The sequence below is a fragment of the Podarcis melisellensis genome (assembly GCF_964234715.1).
Source record: "Podarcis melisellensis genome assembly, chromosome: 15".
NCBI classification, from domain to species: domain Eukaryota; kingdom Metazoa; phylum Chordata; class Lepidosauria; order Squamata; family Lacertidae; genus Podarcis; species Podarcis melisellensis.
In genome coordinates, this window is record NC_138532.1 from 10,172,049 (window position 1) to 10,199,943 (window position 27,895).

General features: G+C 47.3%; 1 protein-coding gene and 1 long non-coding RNA gene across 14 annotated transcripts in view; one reads left to right on the forward strand and one right to left on the reverse strand.

Annotated features, from left to right (window-relative positions):
* Positions 1-11,616: 11,616 nt before the first annotated feature.
* The window catches only part of CAMK2B (calcium/calmodulin dependent protein kinase II beta), a 209,361-nt gene continuing 193,082 nt past the window's right edge, over positions 11,617-27,895 (forward strand). For all 13 annotated transcript variants that reach the window (XM_081890914.1, XM_081890924.1, XM_081890923.1 and 10 more), the window contains exon 1: positions 11,617-11,839. In XM_081890914.1, coding sequence (XP_081747040.1) covers positions 11,775-11,839 — 65 coding nt within the window. In that variant the 5' untranslated portion in view covers positions 11,617-11,774. The remainder of the gene's footprint in view (positions 11,840-27,895) is intronic.
* On the reverse strand, positions 20,605-27,725 carry LOC309358296. The gene is made up of 3 exons (XR_014163424.1): positions 27,235-27,725; positions 24,148-24,317; positions 20,605-20,828 (listed from the first exon to the last, which is right to left on the reverse strand). It is a non-coding gene; the product is annotated as an uncharacterized lncRNA (long non-coding RNA).

Consider the following 27,895-nt stretch of genomic DNA (forward strand, 5'->3'; position numbering starts at 1 on the left):
AAGACTGCATGACCTGGATTAGTTTTTGGGTTTGTTTGTTTGTTTGTTTGTTTGTTTTGCAATCTTAAACACTGGGTATTAAAACTGTGTTGGATTCTTTAAAAAAAATGACCAAAACCTTCCTTGGAATATCTGTTGTACTTGTAGGAGTAGGGAAACAGATGTGCCGTGAAATGTCAAAGACAGTGACTACTTGATTTTTCTGTCCTACGGGTATTTGGGGAAAGCTAGCATCTTGCCATTTTACAGATTTATGTTCAAGGAGTTGACTGTCCTTGCTCAGACAAAATGCCTTTTTCTAAAATAAGAAAAGTGAGATGTCCTCACTTAAGCACTGGGGACTGGCCTCTTCCCACAAAATGGGACAAATGGAGAAATGTCGCTTGCTTTCAGTGCCTCGTCTCTCAATCAATCCTTGTGCTGAGCCAGTCGATTAAGCCTTAATGCAGGGCTCCCTCATAGGCCAGCTTTGTCCAAATAGAAGACAGTTCCCAACACTATTTTCTTCCTAGCAGAGACATTTCTACCCAACTAGTCTCCAGCCTATGCCTTCTGGCAGCCTGGCTTTCTTTCTGTTCCAACTGAGTTCTGAAGCTGCAACATTCCCATGACACTGAGCAGGGTATGTCTAGGATATGTCAGCACACTTTGTGACCCTTCAGGCCAAGCAAGCTTCTTCAAGTTCCTGATAAACTTCCACTTCTGTCAGACTGCAGAAACAAAGTAGGGTGGGAAGGGAGCATTGTTGAGGACTTGATAGGTCTGAAAATGCATGACTTGGTGGATCTCAAGTTACCCAAGCTCAATAAGTTTACTCACGGTTAATTTTTACTTCCTACCTATCTCTTCCTACTCCCACCTGGAAATGGGTTCTCTCTGGCAGCTGCTGACAACACTCCCTTCATTTTGGTTGTCTACAAGCTACAGTTTGCATATGATGCTAGCGTCTTTGCTGAAGCGAGGGACAGTGCTCTCGACCTGGCATCGGCTCTTTCTTGTAGCACACTCTTTACCTGCTTGCAATAAAGAACGCGATGTCAAAGCATATGCATGTACGTGCATTAATCCTTATGCAAAGGAACCTCTTCCATAATTCGTGCTTCAGTCTCTCTGTTGGTTTGGTTTAGTGTTCCTGCTGTGGCGCTGAGAAAAATCAACATTAGATCTTTTCACCAGTGGGCCAGCATTTGTTAAACTTACGTAGGTTGTCGTGTTTAAAGAGGTCTTTCAGAGTTCTTCACACTGCTGAAAGAATAAGCAAGGCAGCTGAATTCATCTCTTTCTCTTATGTACACCAAGGCAGCTGAATTCATCTCTTTTATGTACACCCCAATTCTGCTTTGTAACTAGCGGTCCCACCAAGGAGGATTGAACAAACGAAGCTGCCATACATCACTAAACCATGGCTGCTTCAAGCCCAGCTTTACCTACTGGGACTGGCTGGGTTCTCCAGGATCGAAGAGAAGGGTCTTTTCCATCACTAGATCGCTGAGCTTCTGTGAACTGCAGGTCGTGGGGGTTGAATCTGGAACCTGCATACAGGCCATGTGCTCAACCACTTAGCTATGGGAGAAGCAACTGACATTGCAAGTCAGTGTCAGCCTGGGGCAGCAGCTCAGTATGTGTCCTCTCCATTCAGCCTTGCCTAGTCCCAATGATAAAATAAGCATGGAAATATGAAGTGGTTTTTTAGGTACACGCTGTTCTGCCGTTTCCTTTTTACACGTGCTCCCTGGGTTGGCAATCCCAAGCAGTCTCAGTGTAGCCTTTGCGTTTCTTCTTGCCTACTGGAGCTGCCCGTTCAATGGGAGGCAGCTGCATGCACTTCCTTCATACACACAGTGTAGTTTTGTGCACAAGTTTCTATGAAGGTAAAAGGTAAAGGGACCCCTGACCATTAAGTCCAGTCATGGCCGACTCTGGGGTTGCGGTGCTCATCTCGCTTTATTGGCTGAGGGAGCCGGCGTACAGCTTCCGGGTCATGTGGCCAGCATGACTAAGCCGCTTCTGGCAAACCAGACCAGTGCACGGAAACGCTGTTTACCTTCCTGCCAGAGCGGTACCTATTTATCTACTTGCACTTTGACATGCTTTCGAACTGCTAGGTGGGCAGGATCTATGAAGGTGAGTTGTGGCAAATATCCAAGCAGCTGATGTGCTATGAAGAACTTGGCGAAGGCAAATTCTCCCAATGGCAAAGCCATGATCAGGTTATAATGGTAATTTAAGCTTCAGTTTGCTGGGTTGGCAACTAATTGTTTAACAGCGGTCACTGGGTACCTGAACAACCAAAGGGGTTGTGCTCACTGCCCTCTGATCAGCAACAAAGACTGTGATCAAAGGTCCCCACCCTTGCGGCCTTCTGCTGCTCATTCCCGTTTTGCCTCAGTGATATATCCCCAGAGGCAGCTGATGCATTTAATAAAGGAGGAGGTCCTTGCAATTGTGAAGGTGTATCCCACACTTCTTCCCATTTAGGACCATTAGAAGCAGGAAGAACGCTTGCTGAAACACTTCAGATTCCAACAAGTGTTCAGGGAATTCACTCTCTCCTCCCAAACCTGGAAATGGAGCCATTGCCATTTTTCTGGTGGCTCTGGTGTGAAGCTTGTGGTGGTTTGATTAAGTCTCAAGGCTGCAAGTTGCTATCCCTACTTCCTTCAAAGTGCTTTATGATCTTATCACAGTGCATTGTCCTTGATCACCTTAGACGGTAGCTACAGTAAGCTAATTTATATGCCATTAAACTGCAAAGTCCTTTTCAAGGCTTATGTCCTTCCTGCAGGTGGCAGGAAGTCACCTGCTTAATAAACAATTGCTAGTTGTCTTCCCTACCCTCACATTTTAATGTCGGAGCTCTTTAAAATAATTAAACCCATTGCCAATCCTTTTAGATAGATATTAAGCATTTTGGGGGATGCTGCTTTTGAGATACCTAGAATCTGTGTCTCCCTGGGATGGCAGAAGGAAGGGCATTCAAGATACAGCCATTAGCCAAAGGAACCAAGAGCCACAAGCCACCGGCTGTAACTCATGCAAGAATACCAGAAAGGGAAAGGGGAATCTGACCCTCCAAATGGAATAAAAATGTCCGTGTAGACCTTTTCCTCTTCATTTTGGTCTTGAAAAATCTCCTCCCTTTCCCTTCCATTCAACTCCTCCTGTGTGTATCTTTGATTTGTGGGCCTGTTGCAGGGGGCTATTTTATCATTAATAATGTGAGCAGAAGAGAATAATTGTCTGGAAAGCAAGCTAAAAATGTAGTAAATTTACGGTAATTTTTTTTGTCAAGGTTGTGATAGATTTCTTGATCGCATTAGCCGTGGCCCATCGACACAAAAGCAACAAAGCAAATCAATTACCCCCCACTTCTATTACACAACGGATTGGCACTATCAAAACAGCAACAAAATGGAGCAGCAAATGTGCCGGTAAATAAAGACTTTGGAACATTATTCCAGCATCACTTTTCAGGGTGGTTCTAATCTATGTGAATAGCATTCCTACTATTGCAACTAACTGGATATTAATGGTAGATATGTAGATGGATGTATTACAGTCTAGTTGGCTTTATTGCCGTGATTCTCCACCAAGCCTTGGCCAAAGTGCTGAGAATTCTGTTAATGATCCCTATCTTTGTACAATGCTCCGACTAGGGCAAAATGTGTATTATTAGAGTTTGGAAACGGCACTTTTTGTAGCTCTTTAAACAAGAGGAGTCTCCAGTATGAGGGCAGCCTTGGCAAATAAGGAGTCCCAGGTGATTTAAGGCCTAGCTTATATAACCACTCGTATTAGTTTTGACCCCTGATTTGCCCATGTCTAATGGGAGGTTGGAATGAGTCAGAAAGAGAAGCTGCAGCTGTTGGCAAGAAAAGGGGTTCTGCATTCCGCTTTCCAACCTGGGTGAAGTGATCATGCCAAATAGTAACAAGTATTTTGGTTTTTTGCTTCTTCGTTTATTCTAAAACTCTGTATCCTGGTTCTCACCATCTAGGCCCTGAAGCGGCTATTGCTAAAGAGATGGCTGTTAACAATTGTACAGGAAAGCGGAGGACCTTAGACTTGGGGAGCCAACGCAGCTCACCAGGCTTCTCAATATGGTCCCTGGAACACTTCTCCAGGCTTTGGGCCCCTGCTCTATGCCCTCCCCAGGTGCAGTGGCATAGCGTGGGGGGTGCAGGGGGGCCCGGGCGCAACATCTGGGGGTTAGGGTTAGGGGGCGCAAATTATTTGCCTCGCCCCGGGTGCTGACAACCCATGCTATGCCACTGCCCAGGTGGTTTGGCTTGCCTGGAATGTATCCCTGCTTGCATGTGTGTGCAGTGAGAGTGGGTTTGAAACCTCTGGCTTCTGATTGAGTGAAATGTCTGTAGCCTCCTGTACAGAGGGAGGAGTCGATTCCATTGCTCCCTCCACTTTTGTATTTTGTTTCTGCCCACTTTTGCCTGTAACCCCATGCACCACTGACATGCAGATCCTGAAAGGCCTCAGGCGGAAAAAGACTCCCACTCCACCTCGTTCTACAGTAAAGTGTAGTCAACTGTCCATTCTGTTTGCCAGAAGAAACAGAAGGCCCTCCATGCATGAAACCAGGGGCAAGTAGTGATTATAAAGACACAGAGAGCTGCGATAGCTCTGTTGGTAGAGCATGAGACTCTTAATCTCAAGTTTGTGTGTTCATGCCCCACTTTGGCCAAAAGATTCCTGCATTTCAGGGGGTTGGACTAGATCACCCTTGTCGTCTCTTTCAACTCTCCAATTCTCTTATTCTGTACCAAGAAGAAGGAATTCGGGTGGCGCTGTGGTCTAAACCACTGAGCCTCTTGGGCTTGCCGATCAGAAGGTTGGCAGTTCAAATCCGCACAACGGGGTGAGCTCCTGTTGCTCTGTCCCAGCTCCTGACTACCTAGCAGTTGGAAAGCGCACCAGTGCAAGTAGATACAAAGGTACCGCTGTAGCGGGAAGGTAAATGGCATTTCCATGTGCTCTGGTTTCCGTCAGTGTGTTCTGTTGCACCAGAAGCGGTTTACTCATGCTGGCCACATGACCTGGAAAGCTGTCTGTGGACAAACGCCGGCTCCCTCGGCCTGAAAGCGAGATGAGTGCCGCAACCCCATAGTCAACATTGACTGGACTTAACCGTCCAGGGGTCCTTTACCTTTTTTCTTTTTAAAAAGAAGAAAGAGGTGCTATCTTAAGGCAGTGATAGGGAACAGCCCTCCAGATAGTGTTGGACTAGAGAATGTTGGCTGCCTCTGGTGAGAGTTGAATGGTAACTGGATATCTGTCTCTGTTTTAAGAAATCAGAACTTCTAAAACTCAGGAGTACGAATGTGCCTTCCCCACTGTTCCCCCCCCCCCCCTCGATAGCAATACTTCATCAAATACTTTTTTTTGCAGCACCAGTGTTCAAAAGCTTGAGAACAATAATCTAAAAACACCAAACTACAATAGACTCCTAAAACACCAAATACTAAAAATCAAGCTATTCACAATTTCACTTCAAAACAAAACCTACAGGCTATGGGAGGGGCTGCAACTCAGCAGAAGAACACCTGTTTTGTCTGCAAAATGTCAATTCTGGACATAGAATTGTAGGGTTGGAAGAGACTCCAAGAGTCATCGAGTCCAACCCCCTGAAATATCAGCAAACCTATCAAAAGGAACATCAGTAATGGGGCTGGAAGGCCACCTCTCTGTCCAAGAACCCAGAGCCTCAAAGAATATACAGAGCTAGATGAACCAATAAACCACTTGCTTCTTTCTAAAGAGCTCCATAGTGTTGGTGCCACCCGCAAAGGTCCTGTTCTCAGCTCCCCATTGACCTAGCTTCCTGTAAGGGCAGATTCTGAAACAAAGCTTGCTCTCCGTGGAGAGGGAGCAAGATATGGAAGAAGGTCTCCTTTAGGTCACTGGACAAGGTTTCTGCTGGAAACAAACAAAAAAAGCAATTATTTTTGAGTTGATGCCACAGAAGTGTACATCTGCTGAGCGAAGGCAAGAAAAGCAGGACGGAGTGTGCCTTCTGAGACCCAAGCAGCCGTGGTCTTGCAAAAGAACGACATTTGAAAAAGATTCTCCTCTTTATTTGTGAGGTGGAATAAGGAAGCAAAGTCCCCTTGACCGACTTGAGTGAGGATGAAATGTTTGCACAGATTTCTCCCCTCTGTCGTGGAAAGGATTTTGGGGACAGGATGATTTCTTGGGTCAAAGCTGTGCTGCTGCTGCAGCCTTCCTTTGGTAATACCCAGCTGCACTTTTACCTCCCAGAAACCAAGCGATGATGATCGTTCGTTTCTGGTTAGTTAGAACAAAAATATCTGTCAGCAACATGCAGCCCCCACAAACGCCCACGGTGCCCATGGCAACAGCAGCACCAGGCAGCCATGGGCAAGGATGCTGTGGAGGGGGGGCGGGCGGGCTGCGTTTGCTCCGGCATGGAAGGTGCCATCGTCTCCTGTTCGGAGAGATTCTGGGTTTCTGTGGGCTCCATTTTTCACCACCTGCCTTGTGCTGCTCAGCCAGGGTTCAAGATGATGGGCTCAAGCGACTGATGTTCTTCTGACAGCTTGACTGAACGCAGCGACATTAAAACTCACAATTGAATGGCCTCCTTGCCTCTCAGACAGTGTCACCTTTGAGCACCGAACAAGGGGCTCCATCAGCAAGAATCAGACCCCAGGACCTTTTGCCTTTCTGCCTCATTGCACAATTTCTTTCCTAGCTTCCTCACCGTAACTGGCACTGGGAAAATACATGTCTAACAACAACAACAACATTTTTTCCAAACCTTTAATACATATTTAATTACCACCATTCTTTCTAAAACCTATGAACTTTCCCTCCATCCCCCCCTGGTTTCCCAATTTCCCCTTATCATTCCTAACACCCCTCTTCAATCTAAATTGTTTTTCACCACTGTTCATAGTTCGAATCCTACTTATCTGGCTATTATGTCTTAAAGTATTCTACAAAATTGTTCCATTGCTCCCTTAACACTGACTCCTCCTGGTCTCTGATTTTTGTTGTCAGACTTACCAACTGCACGTATTCTGTCAGTTAGTTCTGCCACTCTTCCTTAGTTGGTATTTCTTTGTCTTCTCCTTTTGCACATGTATTACTGTTGCCACTGTTTTCATGTATAGAAATAGATTGAGCAACTTCTTGGGAATATCCGTTATTCCTAAAAGCAAAGCCTCTGTTCTTGTTTTTGTTAATGTCAGCTCAAACATCTCTAGTTCATCATAGGTCACCTCCCAGAATCCTTTGGCCTTTTTGCATTTCCACCACATGTGGAAAATAGTACCTTCCATCTGTGGACACTTCCAACATGCATTCAAACCATTTTTATACATCCTGGCAAATTTACTTGAGGGGAACTTATCTCAAGATGATCTACAGATAGTATCTGAGGAAATACATGTCATGTTCTTCCATCAGCAGCATTATAAGCAAAGAAGCCAATGGTTTGCTGGACAGCTTGCAATTTATATCTATCTATCTAACTGGCCTTCATCTGAAGATCTCAGGATGATTCACAAGATAATCATTGGCTTGCTTTGGGTAAACCTACCAAAACTAATGGACCTAAGCTTGTCATGGGCCTACTCTGAGACCATACCTGCTCTACACATTAAAAGCAGTATCATACCCACTGAAAACAGTCATGGCTTCTCCCAAAGAGTCCTGAGAACAGAAGTTTGCTAAGGTGCTGAGAGTTGTTAGGAGACCTTCTATTCCCCTCACAGAGCTATAGTCCTCAGAGTGGCATAACAAGTGGTTTAACCATCAACCCCTTTTCACAGGGAACTCTGGGAACTGTAGCTCCTATCATCTCTCAGCTCCCTCATCGAACTACAGTTCCCAGGATTCTTGGGGGGGGGGGGAGAGCCACAGCTATTAAGGTGGTGTAATTAAATAGATGTGGCCTGAGTATGACCAACGCTGGAAACAATGCAATGTTCCTGGCATCGCAAAAAAACCTACCCCAGCTTGTTTAAAGTGTGTGAATCAACTTGGTTGCGTTAATTGTCCAGAACTGCTGGATCTGTAGGCACTATTGGGTAGCTCACCTGTGCGGTGTGAACACATAGAATTATAGGGTTGGAAGGGAGCCACGGGTCATCTAGTCCAACCCCGTACAATGCAGGAATCACAGCTAAAGCATCCATGAAAGATGCACGTTGAAAGTTGCCCTCCTCCACTCAGACTGTTCCTCTATCTAGTCCTGTAGCTTTCACACCACTTGCTCCCTGACCCTTTTAACTGAAGATGCCAGTATTGAACCTGGGACCTTCTGCTGTTTACTGGTCCCAAACAAACTTAAATGCATTTGAGTATCCAAAAATTGGCTTGCGATGCAGTTGTGTGTGCTGCTCTGGAGCTAGAGAGACCCCCGTCACCTACCGTGTTAATGAAGCCCTGACAAAAGAACCAGAGTTTATTTTTCCTTCTGCAGGTCAGCTTAAATGTGCATCTTGGCATATAGATCAACATGTGTATCTTATGCAGATTTGTGTCATGGGTCTTCCGAGTCTTTTAAATACCTAGCAATGCCCTCTGCTTTCAGAAATTCAGGGAATGGCGCCGGGTTCTGCAATGCATTAGCTGAGAAAGGTAACAGCGTCACTAAAAGCAAACAGCCCCAGAAATGTGCTCCGGCGGGCAAATGTGGCCTGTAAACCAAAGCATGGCCACAGATCACATCTCTGCCTTTCATGGCACCAGCATTTTTCTGAACTATTCAAGTCATCCTTCCTCTGTTTTCCAGCAAAGATCTGTGGAACCCTTGGGTTCCGTGAACAGCCCAAAGGGCTGTGGTTTTGTACACCTTCAACCTCAGGCACTTTGCTCCTCTCTCCAGTGTTCGCCAGGCACTGCCATTCCAAAAGTGGGAGTAAAGGTAAAGGGACCACTAATATGCAGGCTAGTCCAGTTGCATCCTGGAACCTTAAATCCTTCAAACCTGGATGTTCAGAACCAGTCTATATCGAAGTAACTATTAAATAAATGGCTAAGCATCAGTTCTTATTTGTGTGTGTGTGTGTGTGTGTTTTTGGGGGAGACACAAAGGGAGGGGGATTCTGCAGAATATCAACATGTTTCGGGATTTAATAATAAATGATTGATTGAAAAACCACTGGTCTGTATGAATTAAACCCAGTCCCCAGCTCTGCAGCAGTTCAAACCCTAAATGCATTTTTCATCTAGCAAATACTGCACAGACCTTCCTCTTAAAATGGCAACAGAACCAATGAGAGTGGGTTTTTTCCCCTACCACTGCCACCACCCACATGCTTCTCGTAGCATCTCGACGTAGTAAAAAACAAAAACAAATCATAGGTCAAGGGGGCTACCTATTGTGTAAAAGCTGTTTGGTGATGGATTTGAATGCTGGTCATCTAGCCCAACCCACTGAAATGCAGGAATCTCAGTCTCCCATCCAATTTAAAACCATACCAGGCACTGCTTAGCATTGCAAATAACTAGCAATTTTATTGCTGCACCACTAGGAGGATAAGTAAATGACAAACTATAATATGCATGTCTGCATACATTACTGTGGTCAACATTCCCCAACCTTTTCAGAACAAGGGCCCAGCGTTAGCGCAAAGATGCATCTGGGCACCCACTTTTTAAATTTTGCACCATATATTTTGTACAGTGGTTGCCGCTGCGACCCACCTTTGGATAGGTTACAACCCACCAGCAGGCCCCGACCCACCAGCCGAAGACCAGTGTTTTAGGTGATCTTTGGCTATTATTCTACGACGTTACTTGTAAGAATGTAAGGAAGCCCTGCTAGATCAGGCCAGCGGCCTAACTGGTCCACGATCCTGTTTCCATAGCAGCAACTGGAACTGCAGCACTAGGATGAGCAAATCCAGCCATCATCCCTGTAATGACGACTGCAAAGCCATAGGCGGATTCCCATCTATAAAGGAGTGGTTATTACAGTCTCCAATGCACCACCAGTGGGCAGAGGCTCTAACTTGCGGGCAGGGAATGGTCTTTGGATCTGAAGAGTGTTTAAGAGAGCATGACTGTCAGGGGTGAAGAACCTCTAGATCTCCAGGTGTCCATTGATATTAATCTGTATCCCACCTTTTATCCAAGGAGCACAAGGTGGCAAACACACTGCTCCCTCTCACCATTTTATCCTCACAAAACAACCCTGTGAGGTAGGTCAGGCCGACAGATGGTAAGTAGCCCAAAATCACCTAGTAGGCCTTCATGGCAGAATGGGGATTTGAACCCTGGTCTCCAAGGCCATAGTCTAATATTCTAACCACTACACTATGCTGGCTGTTGTGCTACAACTCCCATCGCTTTTGAGCATTGGCTAAACTGCCTGGGGTTTATGGGAGTCCAAGCATCCCTGGAGTGCTGAAGGCTTCCTATCTGTGATGTTATATTCGCAGTGGGACTCCACTGGACGTGCACAGAGGGTTGTCTCCGAATTGGACCTGGGAAAGATGAGAACGGAGCAAAAACATGGTCCGTGGTGCCCTAACTGAAAACCTGGGCTGTGACTGCAAAGTGCAAACCTCAGCGCACTTACTGGGGAGTAAGTCCCACTGAGTACAGTGAGCCTTAAAAGGTAAAGGGACCCCTGACCGTTAGGTCCAGTCGTGGATGTCTCTGGGGTTGCGGCGCTCATCTCGCTTTACTGACCGAGGGAGTCGCTGTACAGCTTCCAGGTCATGTGGCCAGCATGACTAAGCCGCTTCTGGCAAACCAGAACAGCGCACGGAAACGCCATTTACCTTCCCGCTGGAGCGGTACCTAGTTATCTACTTGCACTTTGAGGTGCTTTCGAACTGCTAGGTTGGCAGGAGCAGGGACCGAGCAATGGGAGCTCACCCCGTCTTGGGGATTCGAACCGCCAACCTTCTGATTGGCAAGTCCTAGGCTCTGTGGTTTAACCCACAGCGAGTAAAGAAGTTTAGGATCGCGCCGTAAAAGTGGAAGTAGGTATCCCTCGGGAGGGACCTGCTTGCGCCGAAGATGATAAATTGCGCTTCTCTCACTCACACGCACGCACCCTCCGAGTTATCTTCCCAACAGCCCTGCGAAGTAGGCTGCCAACCAGAGAAGTGGGTGGGCGCGTAACTGCAGAGGACAGGGGAGTGGGTCTGATTGGGCTGCACGGGAGCGAGGCTGGTAGAACTCGGGGCGGGCGGCGCACGTGGGGAACGGCCCCTTCGTTGCGCGCGGCAGTTCCCCGAGGCAGGTGCGGGCGGACCGGGGTTGGGGAGAAAGAGGGAACCCGCGAGGTCCGAGCGAGCCGCTTCCTCGAGCTGCGGGCGATCCCGACTCCCCCCCCCCCCACCTGCGCCGCCCCGTCGAGGCTGAGCAGCGCGCTCCGCTTGGGCGGCGCCGGGGAAAGGGGCTGCAGCGACGCCCCCCCTCCTCCGCCCGGGGGCGGCTGGTGCGCGGTAGGGTGGATCGCCCTCCCCCGAGGCTGCCGCTTGCCGGCGGCCCTCCCCTGGCAGCTCTCCCGGGCTCTGCCCAGTGCCGGCTTCGCTGTTCGCCCGCTCGCTCGCGTTGCAGGAGCCGCCTTCTGCCGCACGCAGCGGGCTGGGCGTCTCTCTCTCTCTCGCTCACCCCCGATCTGAAGCGGCGTCGCCCCCCCTCCTTCCTTCCTCCTCCTCCTCCTCCCCGCCTGCCAGCCAAGCTCGCGCCCCCGCCCCTCCTCCCCCCGCTGCCAGCCGGAGCCGAAGCCGGAGCGGAGCCCGGGCGGCTCATTGCGGAGCGAAGCTGCAGCCGCGATGGCCACGACCGTGACCTGCACCCGCTTCACCGACGAGTATCAGCTGTACGAGGAAATTGGCAAGTAAGGAGCCGGCGCCGCGCCTCGCACGGGCACGGGATGGGCGGGAGAGGAGACGCGCAGGGGCGATCCCCCCCACCCCCCACCCTAAAGCAAAGACGGATCCCCCCCCACTCCCCTCTCGCCGCTTCGGGGTTTGCGTCGGGGCCTGGACGGCTAACCGGCTGCCTGCCCCACGGCTTGCAGTCTGGGAGGCCCGGCCGGGGGCTGGCTAGGGAGAGGCGGGCCTGGTGGCGCGGGAGGCGAGCAGCGGGGCGGCGGCAGCCCCTTCCCCAGCGTGGCTCGTGGGGGGTGGGGGATCTGCCGGGAGAGGGGGGGTCCTGGAGAGAGAGTGAGGGGCGCGCTGCGCAGCCATGACGCACGCTGCGGAGCCCCACCGGGCAACAATCTGATGCGTGGGAGCGGGCGATCCCTCTCCAACCCGCGATCCTTTTTTTTGGGGGGGGGGTAAGCGCCTTTCTCTCGGTCCCGACGCCGCCCTGCCGCTTCCCTCCGTCGAAGATTGATTTCCCGGCGGCGCCGAGGAAGGAGAGGGGTGGCTGCGGAGGGTTGCGCCTTCACTGCAGTGGCGGCGGTGCTGCCGCTGGGCTCTCCAGCCGGGAGAACCGCTTGCTCGCCGGGCTCCCGCGGGCGCGCAGCAAAAGCACGTGGCGGCGGGGCGGGTAGCCCCCGGGGGAGAAAGGGAAGGGATCGCTACGGCGATCGGATGTTCTTTGGCAGCGGCTCGGGCAGTTGGCTGTGCGGGGTGGGGAGGGGGAAACACGCGGGGGGCTCCCCCTCGCCGGGAGGTGCGCTCTCTCCGCCCGCGCGCTTGCGAGTGCGTGGGCTGCGGAGTGGGGACGCGGCGTGGGGGGGGGAGTGGGAGCTGGCTGGCTGGCGAGCTGGTTGCCTGGCTCCACGCTGGGGAGCGGGGGTGGCTGGCAGCGCGGCTGCCTGGCGAGGAAAAACCGAGGGGAGGGTGGAGAAGAAGAAGCGGGGTTGCTCTTTGCTGGGGGGGGGGGACACCTGAAAGGCGAGGGGGAGGAAATGGCGATTGGAGGAGCGGAGAAGAAATAATGCGTGGATCGGGGTGGGGGGGTGGGGGGAGTAGTAGTCGCCTCTTGCTCAGATCCGGTCAGGGCCTTGGAGCGGGTGTATTGCGTAAGAGTGGGGAGGGGTGGGGAGCCCACTCGCCCATTGGTGCAGTCTTCCCTTCCTCCTTTTAAAGGAGAGGTGCCGCCGGCGTAAATCAGCCCGCTCTACTCTCCTTGCGTGGGATCGCTCACTAGTGGGGGGACTCTGCACATGCTCGGGGGCACTCTCCAGCCTGCCTAGATGTCTCTTGGGAAGGGGTAGTCCTGGCGGAATGGGATAACGGGAAGCTTGGCGTTGAAACAGCCAGGGCTCGGCCACCCGGCTCCAGGGATGGTGGCATCTCTGCAGCGGGAAAAGCCAGCCGATTGCTGGGGTGTGAGACAAGTCCGTATTCCAGGCATCCTTTGCTAGGTGTTGGCAAGCTTTCTCCAGCAGCTTGGCTGCTGGCCAGGCCGGCTGAGCTTTGTGTGTGCGCTTGGCATTCTGCACAGTTTCCAAGCTTGGGTTTCCTCTTTGCCTGCTGCTCCTGAACAGGCTCCATGCCCTATAATAAGACGTTGCAAGGAGTGAGCCTTGCAGAGAGTGTCCGGCCATGAACAGCTCCCAGACATGATAAAAGTGGGAACTGGGAAGAAGATAGAGACCTTCAAAATAGCGCTTCTGGACGAAACCAAAGGCTTCCTGTTGTCTACAGTGGCCTGTCAGATGTCTCTTTAGGGATCCACAAGCTGGATGTGAGGGCAATTGCTTTTTTGCTGCTGTTCTTCCTAATCAACTGGTATTCAGAGCCATGTTGCATCTGAACTTGGAGGTAGCATATAGTCAGCTGAACTAGCAAGCTCAGTGTATTTGCCTAATCCCAATTTAAAACCAGTGGCTACCTGCAATATTATCCACTATGTAAAGAAGTACTTCCTTTTGCCTGTCCTTAGGGGTGGTAGGGGCTGTCAATTTCGGTTCTCACAGCTTCTCATTTCTCCAGCCTTTGGTTCATCACATGTCTGCTGCAGCAATTCATGAATTTTCTTTTTAAAAATCCTCTTGAATATTCTCCAGAATTTTTAGTGTAAATTTATCCTAATAAATGCATTTTTAAAAATTCTGATATCCATCTTGTTGACTAACAACTCTTTCTAATATGCATTTTTTTGTATGCTATTTTCACTAATATATTCATTCTTATGCACACTTTTACCTAATCTATGTGCATTTTTGTATACATTTGTTGGATGGAGCATTGCAAAAGTTGGATAAGTGCAGATTTCGAGGGATGGCTATGTTTCAGTTCTCATATTATTTCAGAAAACGTGACTTTGATAATTTTGGCTTTAAATGTGAACTGAATCTTAAGTTCTCCCGCACCTGCCTCTCTTGAATCACCAGCCAATCAGCTTCATGGGATTACTCACCTGGTCCTGGCATTCTGACCATCCCCCCTCCTTAGTCACTAAAGCATCTTGTTGAATGGGCACCAATTGGTGAACATAGGCATGTAGCTCAGTAATATGTTGAGCAGCTCTTGAGCTTGCCAATACTAATTTAGGATTGCCATCTTTTGAACTGACCTCTGTGACTGTGCCTAAAGAGTAATTTGGTCTTCAGGAATTAGAGGGTGAAGTTTTTTTGTTTTTTTTTAAATGGTACCAGCAGATTAAACTGCTGTTAGAGGATACAGGAGCAGGTCAGGTTATTTCCCCCCTGCAATCCTAGATCAAAAGTACTGGGGGGAAACAGAAAAGGAAGCACCTGCATTTACTAAATGTTCTGTTCTTAAGGTGCTACTAGACCTGCTTTTCATGCCTGGGCTCAGACCTGGGACACCTGAGTCAATAATTAAGGTGAGAGGGCTGTTAAGTGTGCTATGCCCATTGAGTAACAGTTGTCAGCCCCCCATAATCTTTGGAATCAGTGGGTCTGAGTTGCAGGCCCCTGCAAACTCCCATGACTCAGAGCACACGTGTATTTGAGGAAGTGTCATAGGTTAGCATGGGCTTGCATTCAGAAGGGCCCATATTTTATCCCTGGCATCTCCATGGAGGACTTGTCTGAAATCCTGGAGAGCCTCTGACAGTCAGTGTAGACAACGCTGAAGAAGATAGGCCGATCCTCTGAAGTTACTGTAAGGCTGATTCCTCACTCTGTACTTAATGCATCTCATTTTGCAACGGTGAATTGAGAGGCTCTCAAATGTGGAAGGCCATATTCCCTAGGCCTGCCTTCCTGGTACACCTGGCTGCCAGCAGGTTGCTGTTCTTCCTAGAAACTGAGGGGGGATATTGTGATTCTGGACACAGCCCAAATCTGCCTTTCTTTTAGCATCTTTGTGATGCAGCTCCTTCCTTCCTTCTTCCTCCCAGTTGATGTCTGCATTAATAAATCTTATTCTGGGCTCCCACAGCTATGAGTGAAGTGGGGACCAAAGGCGACACCTTTATAGAGGGCAGGATTCTCTTAGGGAAATTGAACGGACTTAGGTGGGTGGCTACACAATTTCAGTAGCATCAGCAGAAGTTTTAAGACTTAAGGGTAATTAGGCCGCATCCTCTTAATTCAAGAATTGGATTCTGTTCCGGATCGAGAGAATAAGCCTGTATCTGTCCATTTTCTGAAATACTCTCCCATTCAACACTTGTACTCTGCTGCCAGCTCCAGAGAGACATCTTAGTCTGTTACAGGAAACCCATAAAGAGTTATCTAGCATTTTAGGCTATTAGATATATTACGGCATAAGCTCTGATGGACTGGAGCCCACTTCATAAGAAGCCTATTACCCACTTCCTCCTTGCTAAGAGCACTGCTGATTTTGTGGTTTTGGTCTTCCCCGTCTCCTGTATCAGTCTCTTACTCTTCTTGATTATTTTGCCATAATTATCTTTGATTCTTAGACTGTGGGTTGTTGTTGTTTTTGTCCGCAATAGTAGTGCTGTTAGCTATATCTGTTACTGAGTGTAGAATCCCAGGTGGATTTCTCCAGAACTCTGCGCTTTCATCAGAAAAAGAAAAAAACCCGTTTCCAAATCTGGAAGAACTTTAATGTGACGGGTGGAGGGAAAGGCCTGTGATTTGCATTAATCTCACAAGCCGTGATATGGGATGACAGTATCAACTATATCCTGTGGTCTTCAGTGCTTGGAATTTCTCCCTCAGAGGAACAACCTTGCTGGCATATGTCATTCAGGAGTTTGCCATTTCACATTCAGAACCTTTTCACCTAGGATAATATTCACTGCTCTTTGCCTTTGGGAGCTAGATTAATTTCCTCTCTACTAACCACTGAAGAATAGAGACTCCTGCAGTCCCAGAGCTATTTCATAAATAACTTGGCTCTTTGGTCTTCTCCTCCAGGCTTCTGCGACCCCATCTTAACTATTTCCGGCATGTGTTTTGTGTTGTAGTTCGCTGGATGTGTGCAGGCAAAAGGGAGGTAGAGAACAGAGGAGTAAGAAAATGAAAAAGCATCCCACAAGTTGGCCACACCAGAAGCATGGCGACAAAGAACTGGCTCCTGTCAGATACGACCTAGATCAGGTTTCCTCAAACTGGGCCCTCCAGATGTTTTGAGACTACAATTCCCATCATCCCTGACCACTGGTCCTGCTAGCCAGGGATCATGGGAGTTGTAGGCCAAAAAACATCTGGAGGGCCCAGTTTGAGGAAGCCTGGTCTAGTTGGTGTCTTCCAGATGTTGCTGGAGGACTACAACAGCCAAAGGCCAGAGATTATGGGAGTTGTAGTCTGGCAACATCTGGAGGTTACCACTTGGGTTGCTTCTGGTTCAGATCAAAATGTGCAATTAGGTGCAGCTCTTTCCCCTTGCCAGTTGTCATTACTTTTTTGTCCTAACCCCAGAGCCAGCCCAGCCATTGATGAAGGAGGGCAAGGCCTCTGACTTGGGTGTTAGAAGCCCCCCAGGCAGCAGTCCTGCAGGTGAACCATCAGCATCAGTGCTGATTTCAGGCAAGATCAGATTCATATGGGGCGAGATCTTGCCCTAAATTGGCACAATCTTGCCTGAAATTGGCACCGCCTGGCAGGGCGCATGGTGGCGGCAGAACAGGTGGTGTTGGCAGCAGCAGATGTGGTGGCAGGAGGAGCAGCAACAGGGCGGGACGGCTCTTCCTGTTTAGCCTCAGGCGGCAAAATGGATTGCGCCACCCCTGCCTAATCCCTCCCCTTAGGGTCACCAGGTCACAGTGCTGCGGTATTTATTTATTCTTGGGGTTTTCACACCAATTTCCCGCTGCAGGTGGCTTACAAAGTTTTAAAAAATGAATCGGACAAAATATCATACAAATCCAATACAATAAGACGGCAGCAGTGCCGATCAATACAGCAGGGAGACGCGAATGAGAAAGCACATCAAACGCTTGCCTCAACAGAAAAGTCTTTATTTGGTGACAAAATACGAGCAATGACAGGCCAAAGTTAATCTGTCTAGGAGGCGATTTCTATAGCTTGGATGCCACCATAGAGAAAGCCTTTTTTCTTGACCCAGAGCCAATGACAGGCACAGCAGCCAACTACTTCTGTCCCCATCCTTCCCCCAACTTTTGAGTTCTCCAGGGGGCAACACTGAGATTAGCTGGAGAGGTTGTAAGGCTGACCTAGAGCGGACTGAGGTTGGTGGGACACTCAAATGCAGTAGCCTCCACTGAGTAATGAGAGGACAGCTCCCTGCCCCAAGGAGCCTGCTGTTTAAATTCTAAAGCAGGGAAAACAAAGAAAGGGAATAGACATAAGGAGAGCTGTGCTGGATTCCAAAGGCCCATCCAGTCCAGGATTCTGTTCCTACAGTAGCCAACCTTTGGAAAGCCTCCAACCAGGATCTGAATGCTGTAGCACCCTCCTGCTCAAGTTCCCTTTGAAGTCACTGGTTTTCAGAGGCATATTGCCTTGTACAGTGGTACCTCGCAAGACGAAATTAATTCGTTCCCCGAGTCTTTTCGTCTTGCGAGGTTTTTCGTCTTGCGAAGCACGGTCAGTCACAACTGCACCTCTTCAAGCGGTTTTAAGAAAAAGGAAACAAACTTGCGATACGTTTTTGTCTTGCGATGCAAGCCCATAGGGAAATTCGTCTTGCGAAGCAACTCAAAAAATGAAAAGCTCTTTCGTCTTGCGAGTTTTTCGTGTTCCGAGGCATTCGTCTTGCAAGGTACCACTGTATTGAACTTAGTACAGCCATCATGCCTAGTAGCAATTGATATCTTAGTGGAGGCAGGAGTGAATGGGAGAGATTACAGTATTTCAGTTACATGTATGGGTGGTGCTGTGGTCTAAACCACAGAGCCTAGGGCTTGCCGATCAGAAGGTCAGCAGTTCGAATCCCCACGATGGGGTGAGCTCCCATTGCTTGGTCCCTGCTCCTGCAAACCTAGCAGTTTGAAAGCACGTCAAGTGCAGGTAGATAAATAGGTACTGCTCTGGTGGGAAGGTAAACGTGATTTCCGTCTGCTGCTCTGGTTTGCCAGAAGCAGCTAGTCATGCTGGCCACATGACCTGGAAGCTGTCTGTGGACAAATGCCGGCTCCCTCGGCCAGTAAAGCGAGATGAGTGCCACAACCCCAGAGTCGTCCGCGACTGGACCTAATGATCAGGGGTCCCTTTACCATTACCTTTATAGTAGTTCATGTATGGTCTCCAAACTCGCCTTCCTTTAGCTTCCTTTTAACCAGCTTCTGTGACACACCTTTCTTCAGAGTATACAGCTCTTCCTAAGCATGCATGCTGTGTAATTTCTTCAGAGTCTCCTCTCTGGTTAAGCCCATTCTTGATTCAGCTCCCTGGCCTTTGCCTTAAGCTCCCTGCTCCTCCTCCTCCCCTTCTTTCCGATGCCTCTTTTCTCAGTCTGTTCCGTTCTCTGCTCCTTCTTTCGGGCAGCTTGCCTCTCTTTTCGGGCAGCTTGCCTTTTCAACGTCTTTCCTCAGCCTGCCCCCTCTGCTCAACTGTGTGAAGTTTTGATTCCACCCGAACTGACAGCTTTCTCTGCCCTCACAGAAATTGGAGTGCAACTGGTATCTCTTTGGTGCCACCACAGAAGTTTGGCCAACCATTAGGGAGGAACCTTGGTGTGGTCCACATACTTGTTGCCTATGACTTCTAAGTGTGATCTGCTTTCCTAATAACGTAAGAGCCTGCTGAATGAAGCCAGCATCGTCTTCTCACAGTGGCCGACCAGATGCCCATGGGAATCCTGCAAGCGGGACATCAGCACAACAGTGCTCTGCCCACCTCTGCTTTCCAGCATGCTTCTTCCGACAGCAGAGATAGAATATAGCCATTTTGGCTAGTAGCTGTTGATAGCATTGGCCTCTATGCATATGTCCAGTCGTCTTCTAAAGCCATCCAAGTTGGTGCCCATCTCTGCCTCCTGTGGCAGTGAGTTCCATAGTTTATGACTACTTTCTTTTCTCTGTCTTGAATCTTCCAACATTCAGCTTCATTGGACGTCCACAAGTTTTAGTAGTTGTTAGAGAGGGGGGAAACTTTTCTCTATCCACATTCGGCATGCCTCGTATAGTTTTGTAAACTTCTATCACCTCTTACTTATTTTAGAGAAAAGTTGCAAATGCTGTAACATTTCCACGTAGGGAAATTGCTCTGCCCCTTCATCATTTGGGTCGCCTTTCTCTGAACCCTTTTCAGCTCTATGTTTGCTTAAAGGCTGTGATCTATAATAATAATAATTTATTATTTATACCCCGCCTATTTGGCTGGGTTTCCCCAGCCACTCTGGGCAGCTTCCAACAAAATATTAAAATACAATAGTCCTTTAAACATTAAAAGCTTCCCTAAACAGGGCTGCCTTCAGATGTCTTCTAAAAGTCTGGTAGTTGTTCTTCTCTATGACATCTGGTGGGAGGGCGTTCCACAGGGCGGGTGCCACCACCGAGAAGGCCCTCTACCTGGTTCCCTGTAACTTGGCTTCTCACAGTGAGGGAACCGCCAGAAGGCCCTCAGCGCTAGACCTCAGTGTCCTGGCAGAACGATGGGGGTGGAGACGCTCCTTCAGGTATACTGGACCGAGGCCTTCCTCCTCCAGCTGGCTGCCCCATTGCTGGCATGAGGTAATGGCAGTCCCCACCCCAGCAGTGGGAGAGCCACTTCTTCCCCTGGTCCAGTTCCACACACTTTGTCTGCTTCTGTCTGAAGGAAGGAAGGACGTATGAGATGGGGAGAATTCTGGGATTCATCTCCATAGAAGCATTCCCAAGCAGAGCCAGATTGCCCAATGGGCAGAGCAGGCACCAGCCTATGGCCCCTGCAACAACGGATCACCATAAATATTCTTGGTTTTGCGTAATAAAATTGGATTATTATTTTTTTTGGTTGGTAAAATCAAAGACGTATCACAGCAAACCTGCACATTCAGAGTTTCTCCCTGGCACCGCTGAGCTGCTGCTGGTGGGCCGGAGCCTTCAGCTTTTCTCCCAAACCATGGCCCACAACTTCCAGCACTGTTACAAGGCGCATTGAAAAATATTGGCTTTGCTTCCAATATAATACGTATAGAAATTATGTCCAGGCATTCACTTCAACACACAGTGTTTAAAAGCAGGAGGAGATGCGTGCATCAGCCCTGAGCTTCCCCACTCAGCATGGGAAGGTTGGGATGTAGAACATGATGGAGATAGAAGAACCTGATGGCTGATCCACTGTTGGATCAGCCTCTGTTTACCAGCTGTAGAGTATGCCTCTGTTTACCAGCTGTAGTCCTCAGGATCACACCAGGAAGAGCACCTCTGCATTTGGGTCCTGCTCGCTATCAGAAGAGGATGCTGGACCTTTGGCCTGGTCCAGGAGACTGTTCTTATGTTTGGGGACTCGAGAACAAAATATCAGTTGGTTACTACTTTATCCTGAGCAGGGAGGGTGGGGTGGGGAGATTATCTAGAGTACCCTAGACATCCTTTTCTCACGTCTGTTTGGAAAAAAAAAAAACCAACTTGAATACGGATGGCAGGTCTGTTCATCTCTATATATCCCATGTTATGCAAGCTACCTCGTGGCATATTTTCAGATATGTTACAGTACATCTCACTCCTCCATATATAAACACAATGATGGGATGCATTAAATTTGGCTGCCTTAAGAGCAATGTCTGGAATAACAAGTGATATAGGTTCCTAATATATGCTAAATCAGAAAGAATGCAGATTACGGAGGTCTGCTTTAGCGAAGTTTTCATGAGGACTCGAAGAATATTAAATTCACAGTATATTGCATTTAAAGCAGTAGCAGGGGCAGGTTACAAAACGGGGCATTCAGAAAACCTGGCCATTTTGTATGTTTTGATGTTACAAGGTGGGGTCCAGCCTGGGACATGCCTCCCTGATATGATTTGTGCCACCTCTCCCCCTGCCTTCATTCAGATCCCTTTTCCACATGGCCTTTGGCTTATCCTCGAGTCTAGTGGCTTGAATTGAGAGGTAGTGTGGTATAATGGAGAAAGCACTGGGCTAGGAGAGGGGAGACCCGAGTTCTAATCCTGACTCTGACATGGCGGCAGTCAGTCTGTTTTAAGACTTGCCTTACATGGTATTTTGTGGGAATAAAGCAGGGAGCTCCTTGGATAAAAGGCAGAGTATCATCATGATAAATAATAATCTTCCACCTGTGTAATTCTGTTAGATGCTATGCACATTGGTGCATTATTTATATTGTTACAGGGAATATGGAGGAGCAGGGGGTTGTGAGAGCTGCAGGAATGTGGCGTTTCTGCAGGGAGTGGAGCAGCACAGCACAGGAGACTAAGGCGTTTTTGCAGAAGCAGTATACAGAAGCTGATCAATGAACAGTTTGGATCTCCACAATACATATTTAACGCGGGTGGCGCTGTGGGTTAAACCACAGAGCCTAGGACTTGCCGATCAGAAGGTCGGCGGTTCGAATCCCCACGACGGGGTGAGCTCCCGTTGCTTGGTCCCTGCTCCTGCCAACCTAGCAGTTCGAAAGCACCTCAAAGTGCAAGTAGATAAATAGGTACCACTCCGGCGGGAAGGTAAACGGCGTTTCTGTGTGCTGCTCTGGTTCACCAGAAGCGGCTTAGTTATGCTGGCCACATGACCTGGAAGCTGCATGTCGGTTCCCTCGGCCAATAAAGTGAGATGAGCGCTGCAACCCCAGAGTCGGCCACGACTGGACCTAATGGTCAGGGGTCCCTTTACCTTTTTACTTTCTGCAAAGAATCCTGAGAATTGTAGTTTTCCTCTCACAAAACTATAGTTCCCTGTACCCTTAACAAATGACAGTTCCCAGGATTATATGGAGGAAGTCATGATCTTTAAATGTGTGGTGTGGACTTTGCATATGCCCAGGATTCAAAGAGTCTTTGGGTACAGGTTTTAAAGATGATGAGAGCAAGGAGATATTCAGAAATCTTATGTGTAGGGATACTTTAGCTGTGCTATTCCTTCCTCAAGGACACTTTTATGTCATCTACTTCGCTAAGTTCCAGGTGACAAGTCAAGATGTTTTAAATTCTCTTGGGTGTTTAAGCGGATGATGTTTTTATTCTGTCTGTTGTTATATGGTTGTTTGACTGCTGTTTTGGTGCTTTTGTTGTTGTTATTGCTAGGGGCATTTGTTGAAATGTCTAACTTCTTGTTTGAATTTCTGTTTATTATCAGAATTTATATTCTATGTTTCCATAAAATAGTCAAGTCTCCCCCCCAAAAAATCCCTGTACTGAATAATGCATAAAAATCCAAACCAAACCCAATTGTTTTGACCCAGTAAAACTAAATAGGGTAAAAGGGAGAAGCAGCGTAAAACCAGATTATATTTGTCTACAACACTTTGCTGTGATAAAATAGCAGCAATGGGGCCAGACAGACCACCATAGGGAGCTGGTTCCAATTTTTGGAAACTGGGTAGGGGGACACACTATTCTGCTAGTGCGGGAAATCAAAACAGGCAGGTCCAAATTTCTATTTCTGTTCTCCATAGGTTTTAATATGGAATCATAAATAGTAATCATGTATTGGGGTGTGGGTGTAGTTAAGTTAACTGTGGCCTCTTTAGGCTTTAATTTTTTTATTATTACTGGTTATATTTTTAAACGTGCTTTTATGGATCTGGGTTTGTATGCTTTAAGCCACTTTGTGGAGGACGTCCTCAAAAAGCAGGTAATAAACCCACCAATAAATAAATTATATATATTTTTCTGCAGACTTAGTGGTTCTTGACATATTCTGGCTCTATAGCATTTATGGCTTTAGAAGTCAAAACTGACACTTTGAATTTATCCTGGAAGCAAATTGGCAAGCAGGGTAGCAGGTAGAAGCTGCTTGCTGGGTGAGCAGGGCTACTCTGCTAGCTTCCCAGCAGGTGGGTTGCTGTTGCTTACTGGGAGAGGTAGTGGGTGCGGAAGGTGGCATGGCGCAAATGCACTGGCAGGAGTACTGGATTGGCTCCGCTGGTGCTTTTGCACCTTGCTGGCTGCCGTGCCCCATCCCCTTTCCCTCCCAGTGAGCAACACTGACCCACCTTCCAGCAAGCTACCCTAGTGACTCTGCTCTACCCGGCAAGCTGCTTTTGGCAGCAGGTACAGAGCCTATGTCTATAATCTTTGAGAACTCTTGGAGAACAAGTAAGGTGGACCAGAAGTGGGAAAATGTCCCCTTCTTCAAAAAGGGGAAACAAGAGGACATAGGCAGCTACCAACTGGTCAGCTTATTACCAGGAAAGGTCCTTGAACACATCATTAAACAGTTTGTTTGTGAGCTCTTAGAAAAGGTTACTGCGATTACTAAAAGCCTGCATGTATTTCTCAGAAACAAGTCATGTCAGACTATTCTTTTATGTATATATATATAGAGAGAGAAAGAGTTATAAGCTTGGAAGATCAGAGGAATGCTGTGGATATAATGTATTTTAATTTCAGTAAGGCTTTTGACAGAGTCGCCCATTGCAGTGGTACCTTGGGTTACATATGCTTCAGGTTACATACGCTTCAGGTTACAGACTCCGCTAACCCAGAAATAGTGCTTCAGGTTAAGAACTTTGCTTCAGGATGAGAACAGAAATCGTGCGGCGGCAGCGGGAGGCCCCATTAGTTAAAGTGGTGCTTCAGGTTAAGAACAGTTTCAGGTTTAGTACGGACCTCCGGAACGAATTAAATGCTTAATCCGAGGTACCACTGTATATTCTTGGAGAGAAGCTGGTACAATGTGGGTAGGCAATGTTACTGTTAGGTGGATTTATAGCTCATTGACTAACCGAAACCAAAGAGTGCTCACCAGTGGTTCCTCATCATGGGAAAAAGTGAAAAGGGGCTTGCCACAGAGTTCCATCCTGGGCCTGCTGTTGTTCAAAATCTTTATAAATGACTTCATGTTGCTCTGTAGTCCCAATAATCTTGATAAGATTGTTGTATTTTTCACAATCAGTTCCCGGCACTCTTTATTATCTGCAGTGAAAATAATTTCAGCCAGCTCGCAGTGACACAGGCTAATTCCTGAAACAGCTCAGTTTCTGGGATATGAAAGTCTTCCCCTGTTCTAGGCTGTAATTCTAATACCACTTCCCTGGGAGGGAAGCTCCATTGAATTCAATGGGACTTCCTTCTGAGTAGATGTGGTTAGAATTGCAGTCTTAGCTACTAGTTTGTATACACTAGTTAGCTGTTATGAAAATGGTAAAGCAGGTTTTTAGAAAATAAAATAAAAAATTCAGTACATGGTTCCATACCAAATGTATGGGCTTCAGGGGATTCAAAAGTGACGATGCATCTCTACTGCTGCAGCGAAAGATTTATTGATTGTTCAGAAATCAGTGATAGCACTGGGGGGTGGCCATCTTTCCCCCCACCCCCTTTTCTGTTAGGTTTTGTATGCATTGAAAGTTCTTCTAGGAATGGTAATGGATGTCTGTGCAAGATACAAGCACCATTCAAGCCAGTGGTCCAAATGCCAGGCATGAATGCACTGAAATGAATAATTTTGCTTAAAAACGTTATGATGGCCTCATGAAACTGGTACTATATATTTATTGGAATTAGCTCATTCAGTTCTGGCCATAATACCTCATGGAAGATGTAAAAAGCAGCGATTAGTTAAGGGAGGAATAGGAATGATTAAGAAGTCCAGAAAGAGACTGGAATAGCCTGCTAAGAGGAAGCAGGGCAAAAATAAAGAGACAGGAGAAAAATGGGAAAAGATGCTAGTTTCTATCTTAATACGTGAACAGATGGAAGCTGACGCTAAAGGAATCACACCTTTCATCCCCATTTTTAACAGTGAAAGTAATTAACCATTAAAGCCTTCTTTGAAGAATGCAATACATTCACAGTTTTTGAAATCTCATTGAGACAAAGTTTGCGGTATTAAGCACACTCCTTAGGAAGCAAGTTCCATTGAACTCCATAAGGCTGAATATTTGCTTTATTTTTACCTGCTGATTCAGTCTCTGGCATTTCCAGTTGAAAGGATCCCAGGTAGCAGCAGGTGATAAGAAAGACCCTTTGGATAAGCGACCGGAGAGCTGTTGCCATTTAGAGTAGACAGTACTGAGTTGGGTGGACCAATAGTCTGACCAGGTATAACACATTTTCTGTTCTATAAACAGGTTTTCTGGCTTCCATCTCCTTTCATACATGAATTACTCCACCTCTGACTGTGTTCACTGTTGCATCCAACCATAATAATAATAAAAAACTTAAAATGTTCCTAACCTACCCCAGAGTGGCTGGGGAAACCCAGCCAGATGGGCGGGGTATGTATAAGTTAAATTAAATTACAAATTACAAATTACAACCACCACCACCTTAGAGGTCAGTGACAGCAAAGCCACCCATAATAGAGGTGGAATTTATGTAGAAGGGAAGAGGGAGTACATTTTCCACGGCCACTTAAACTCAAATTAAAAAACACCTTTTGTCTTGGATTTAGGCAATGTGAATGCAATTGTGGCAGTTGAAATAGTTGTTATTGTTATTTATTTATTTGTAATAGATTTCAATCAGTGGTCTCATGTTTAATAAGGGATGCAAAATAGCGTTACTGGTTCACTACCTATTTGAAATACTTCGGAGTGGAAGGAAGGAGGTGTATCTTCTTGCGTAGGGAGAATTGCTCTTATGGTTTGAAAAAAATGTTTTTGCTTGCTGGTACAGAGATCTAGATCCAGCCTTGGGGCAGCAGATTCCCAAGGGTGGACCACTGAGCAGCATTTCTTTCCCCCATTCATTTAGTACATTGTTGAATCTAATCCATAAAATGATTTGTGTGTGTGTGTTTAGGTGCCTTTGTAAGTGAGAGAAAGGGGGGTTATTAATTCTAATAAAAGAATGTAATCTTGTGGATGGGCACGTTACAGATTTTTCACTGGTTAGTTCTGTACTTGGACTCTGCAGTGTAAATTGCAAATGAGCTTCTGAAGGAACATCAAAGTAAGCTTCACTGAACTCAGCAGGATTTACTCCTGTGTAGACATGCAGAGGATTGCTCTTCATGTTCTATAGGCTGCAGTCCTATTTCTGCTTATGTGGGAGTCAGTGATGCAGTTAGGTAATTTTAGTTTCTGGGCTTAACAGAGCCTCTCGCTTCTCTTAGATGGTAAGACTGACTCCAGATTTGGGTGAGCCTTTGGGCAACAGAATACAGGCAACTCCTCATTTACACGGGGATACTTTCTGAGGCACTATGTGTTTAAGTGATAGTGCGTATATTTGGAACACCATTGAAAAAACCTGAAAACACTGTCTAAATCTCTGGAAACCCTTAAAAAAACCCCAAATCCACAAAACTCCACCACAACCAATCTCTACAAACCTCCTTTCTCAAATTCTTAACACTCTACAGCAAAGGCTTGTGGGATTGCTAGACACTGTTTCCATGCCATTTTTGCTATTTTTGAGCTCTATTAGGGCCACTTCCAGGTTTGTGCTGATGTGTGCGTGCAGTCACACCAGGGTTCCCACCTTTGTCCTGGCAAAATGCAGGCAGGGCAAATGGGGGTGTGTGTGATCCCCCCCAAATCTGGTGCTGAAGTTACTTCAAAGCGATCCATTACAATCCATTGCAGCCTAACAGGACAGACCCTCTGGAATATGTCACACATACGTGCGCACACATGCACATGCATGTGTAAATATGTCTCCGTTTGGCTTCCCAGAGTTTAAATACATGACCTTTCATAGACCCTTTCAAGCATATGCATTTGGAAAGGATCCCTAGCTTGGCAGAGACAGAGAAAAAACTGAAATACAGGACAAAACTGTATCAATACAGGATACAGCATTTTGCATTGAAATACGGGACAATCCTGTATTACAGGTGGCAATTCTAAGTCACACGTGCCTTGAATGCGCATAAATGGCGAGTTACCTGTCTCTTTGTGTCCTCTTGGGCAGGACCCTTCAGTGACAGACGCTTTCCTTTTTTTTTTTTAAAAAAAAAGTCCTCTGCTCATTCATTTTGGAAGCTGTTTCAAGCAGGATGATAAAAACACCATACAGCAAATCAACGAATTGAAGACCCATGTCTACATTTGCCGAATCAAGGTCCCCAAATCTTGAAGGTATTTAGTGTTAGAGCCTCATTCCTGAGCTTGCAGAAGATGGTGTGTGCCACTAGCAAGAAGACTGCTTCTAGTGGACATGTGCCGAATCTCATATATTGGTGGAGCGCAGAGCAGGACCTCTTATGCTGAGCGCAGTGTATAAAGAGGTACAGCTTTCTAACAGGGTCAGCAAACTTTTTCAGCAGGGGGCCGGTCCATTGTCCCTCAGACCTTGTGGGGGGGCCGGACTATATTTTGGGAAAAAAAGAACGAATTTCTATGCTCCACAAATAACCCAGAGATACATTTTAAATAAAAGCACACATCCTGCTCATGCAAAAACACCAGGCAGGCCCCACAAATAACTCAGAGATGCATTTTAAATAAAAGAACACATTCTACTCATGTAAAAACACGCTGATTCCCGGACCGTCTGTGGGCTGGATTTAGCCATTATATTAGTATGGTGCAGTTTGGATACTGTTA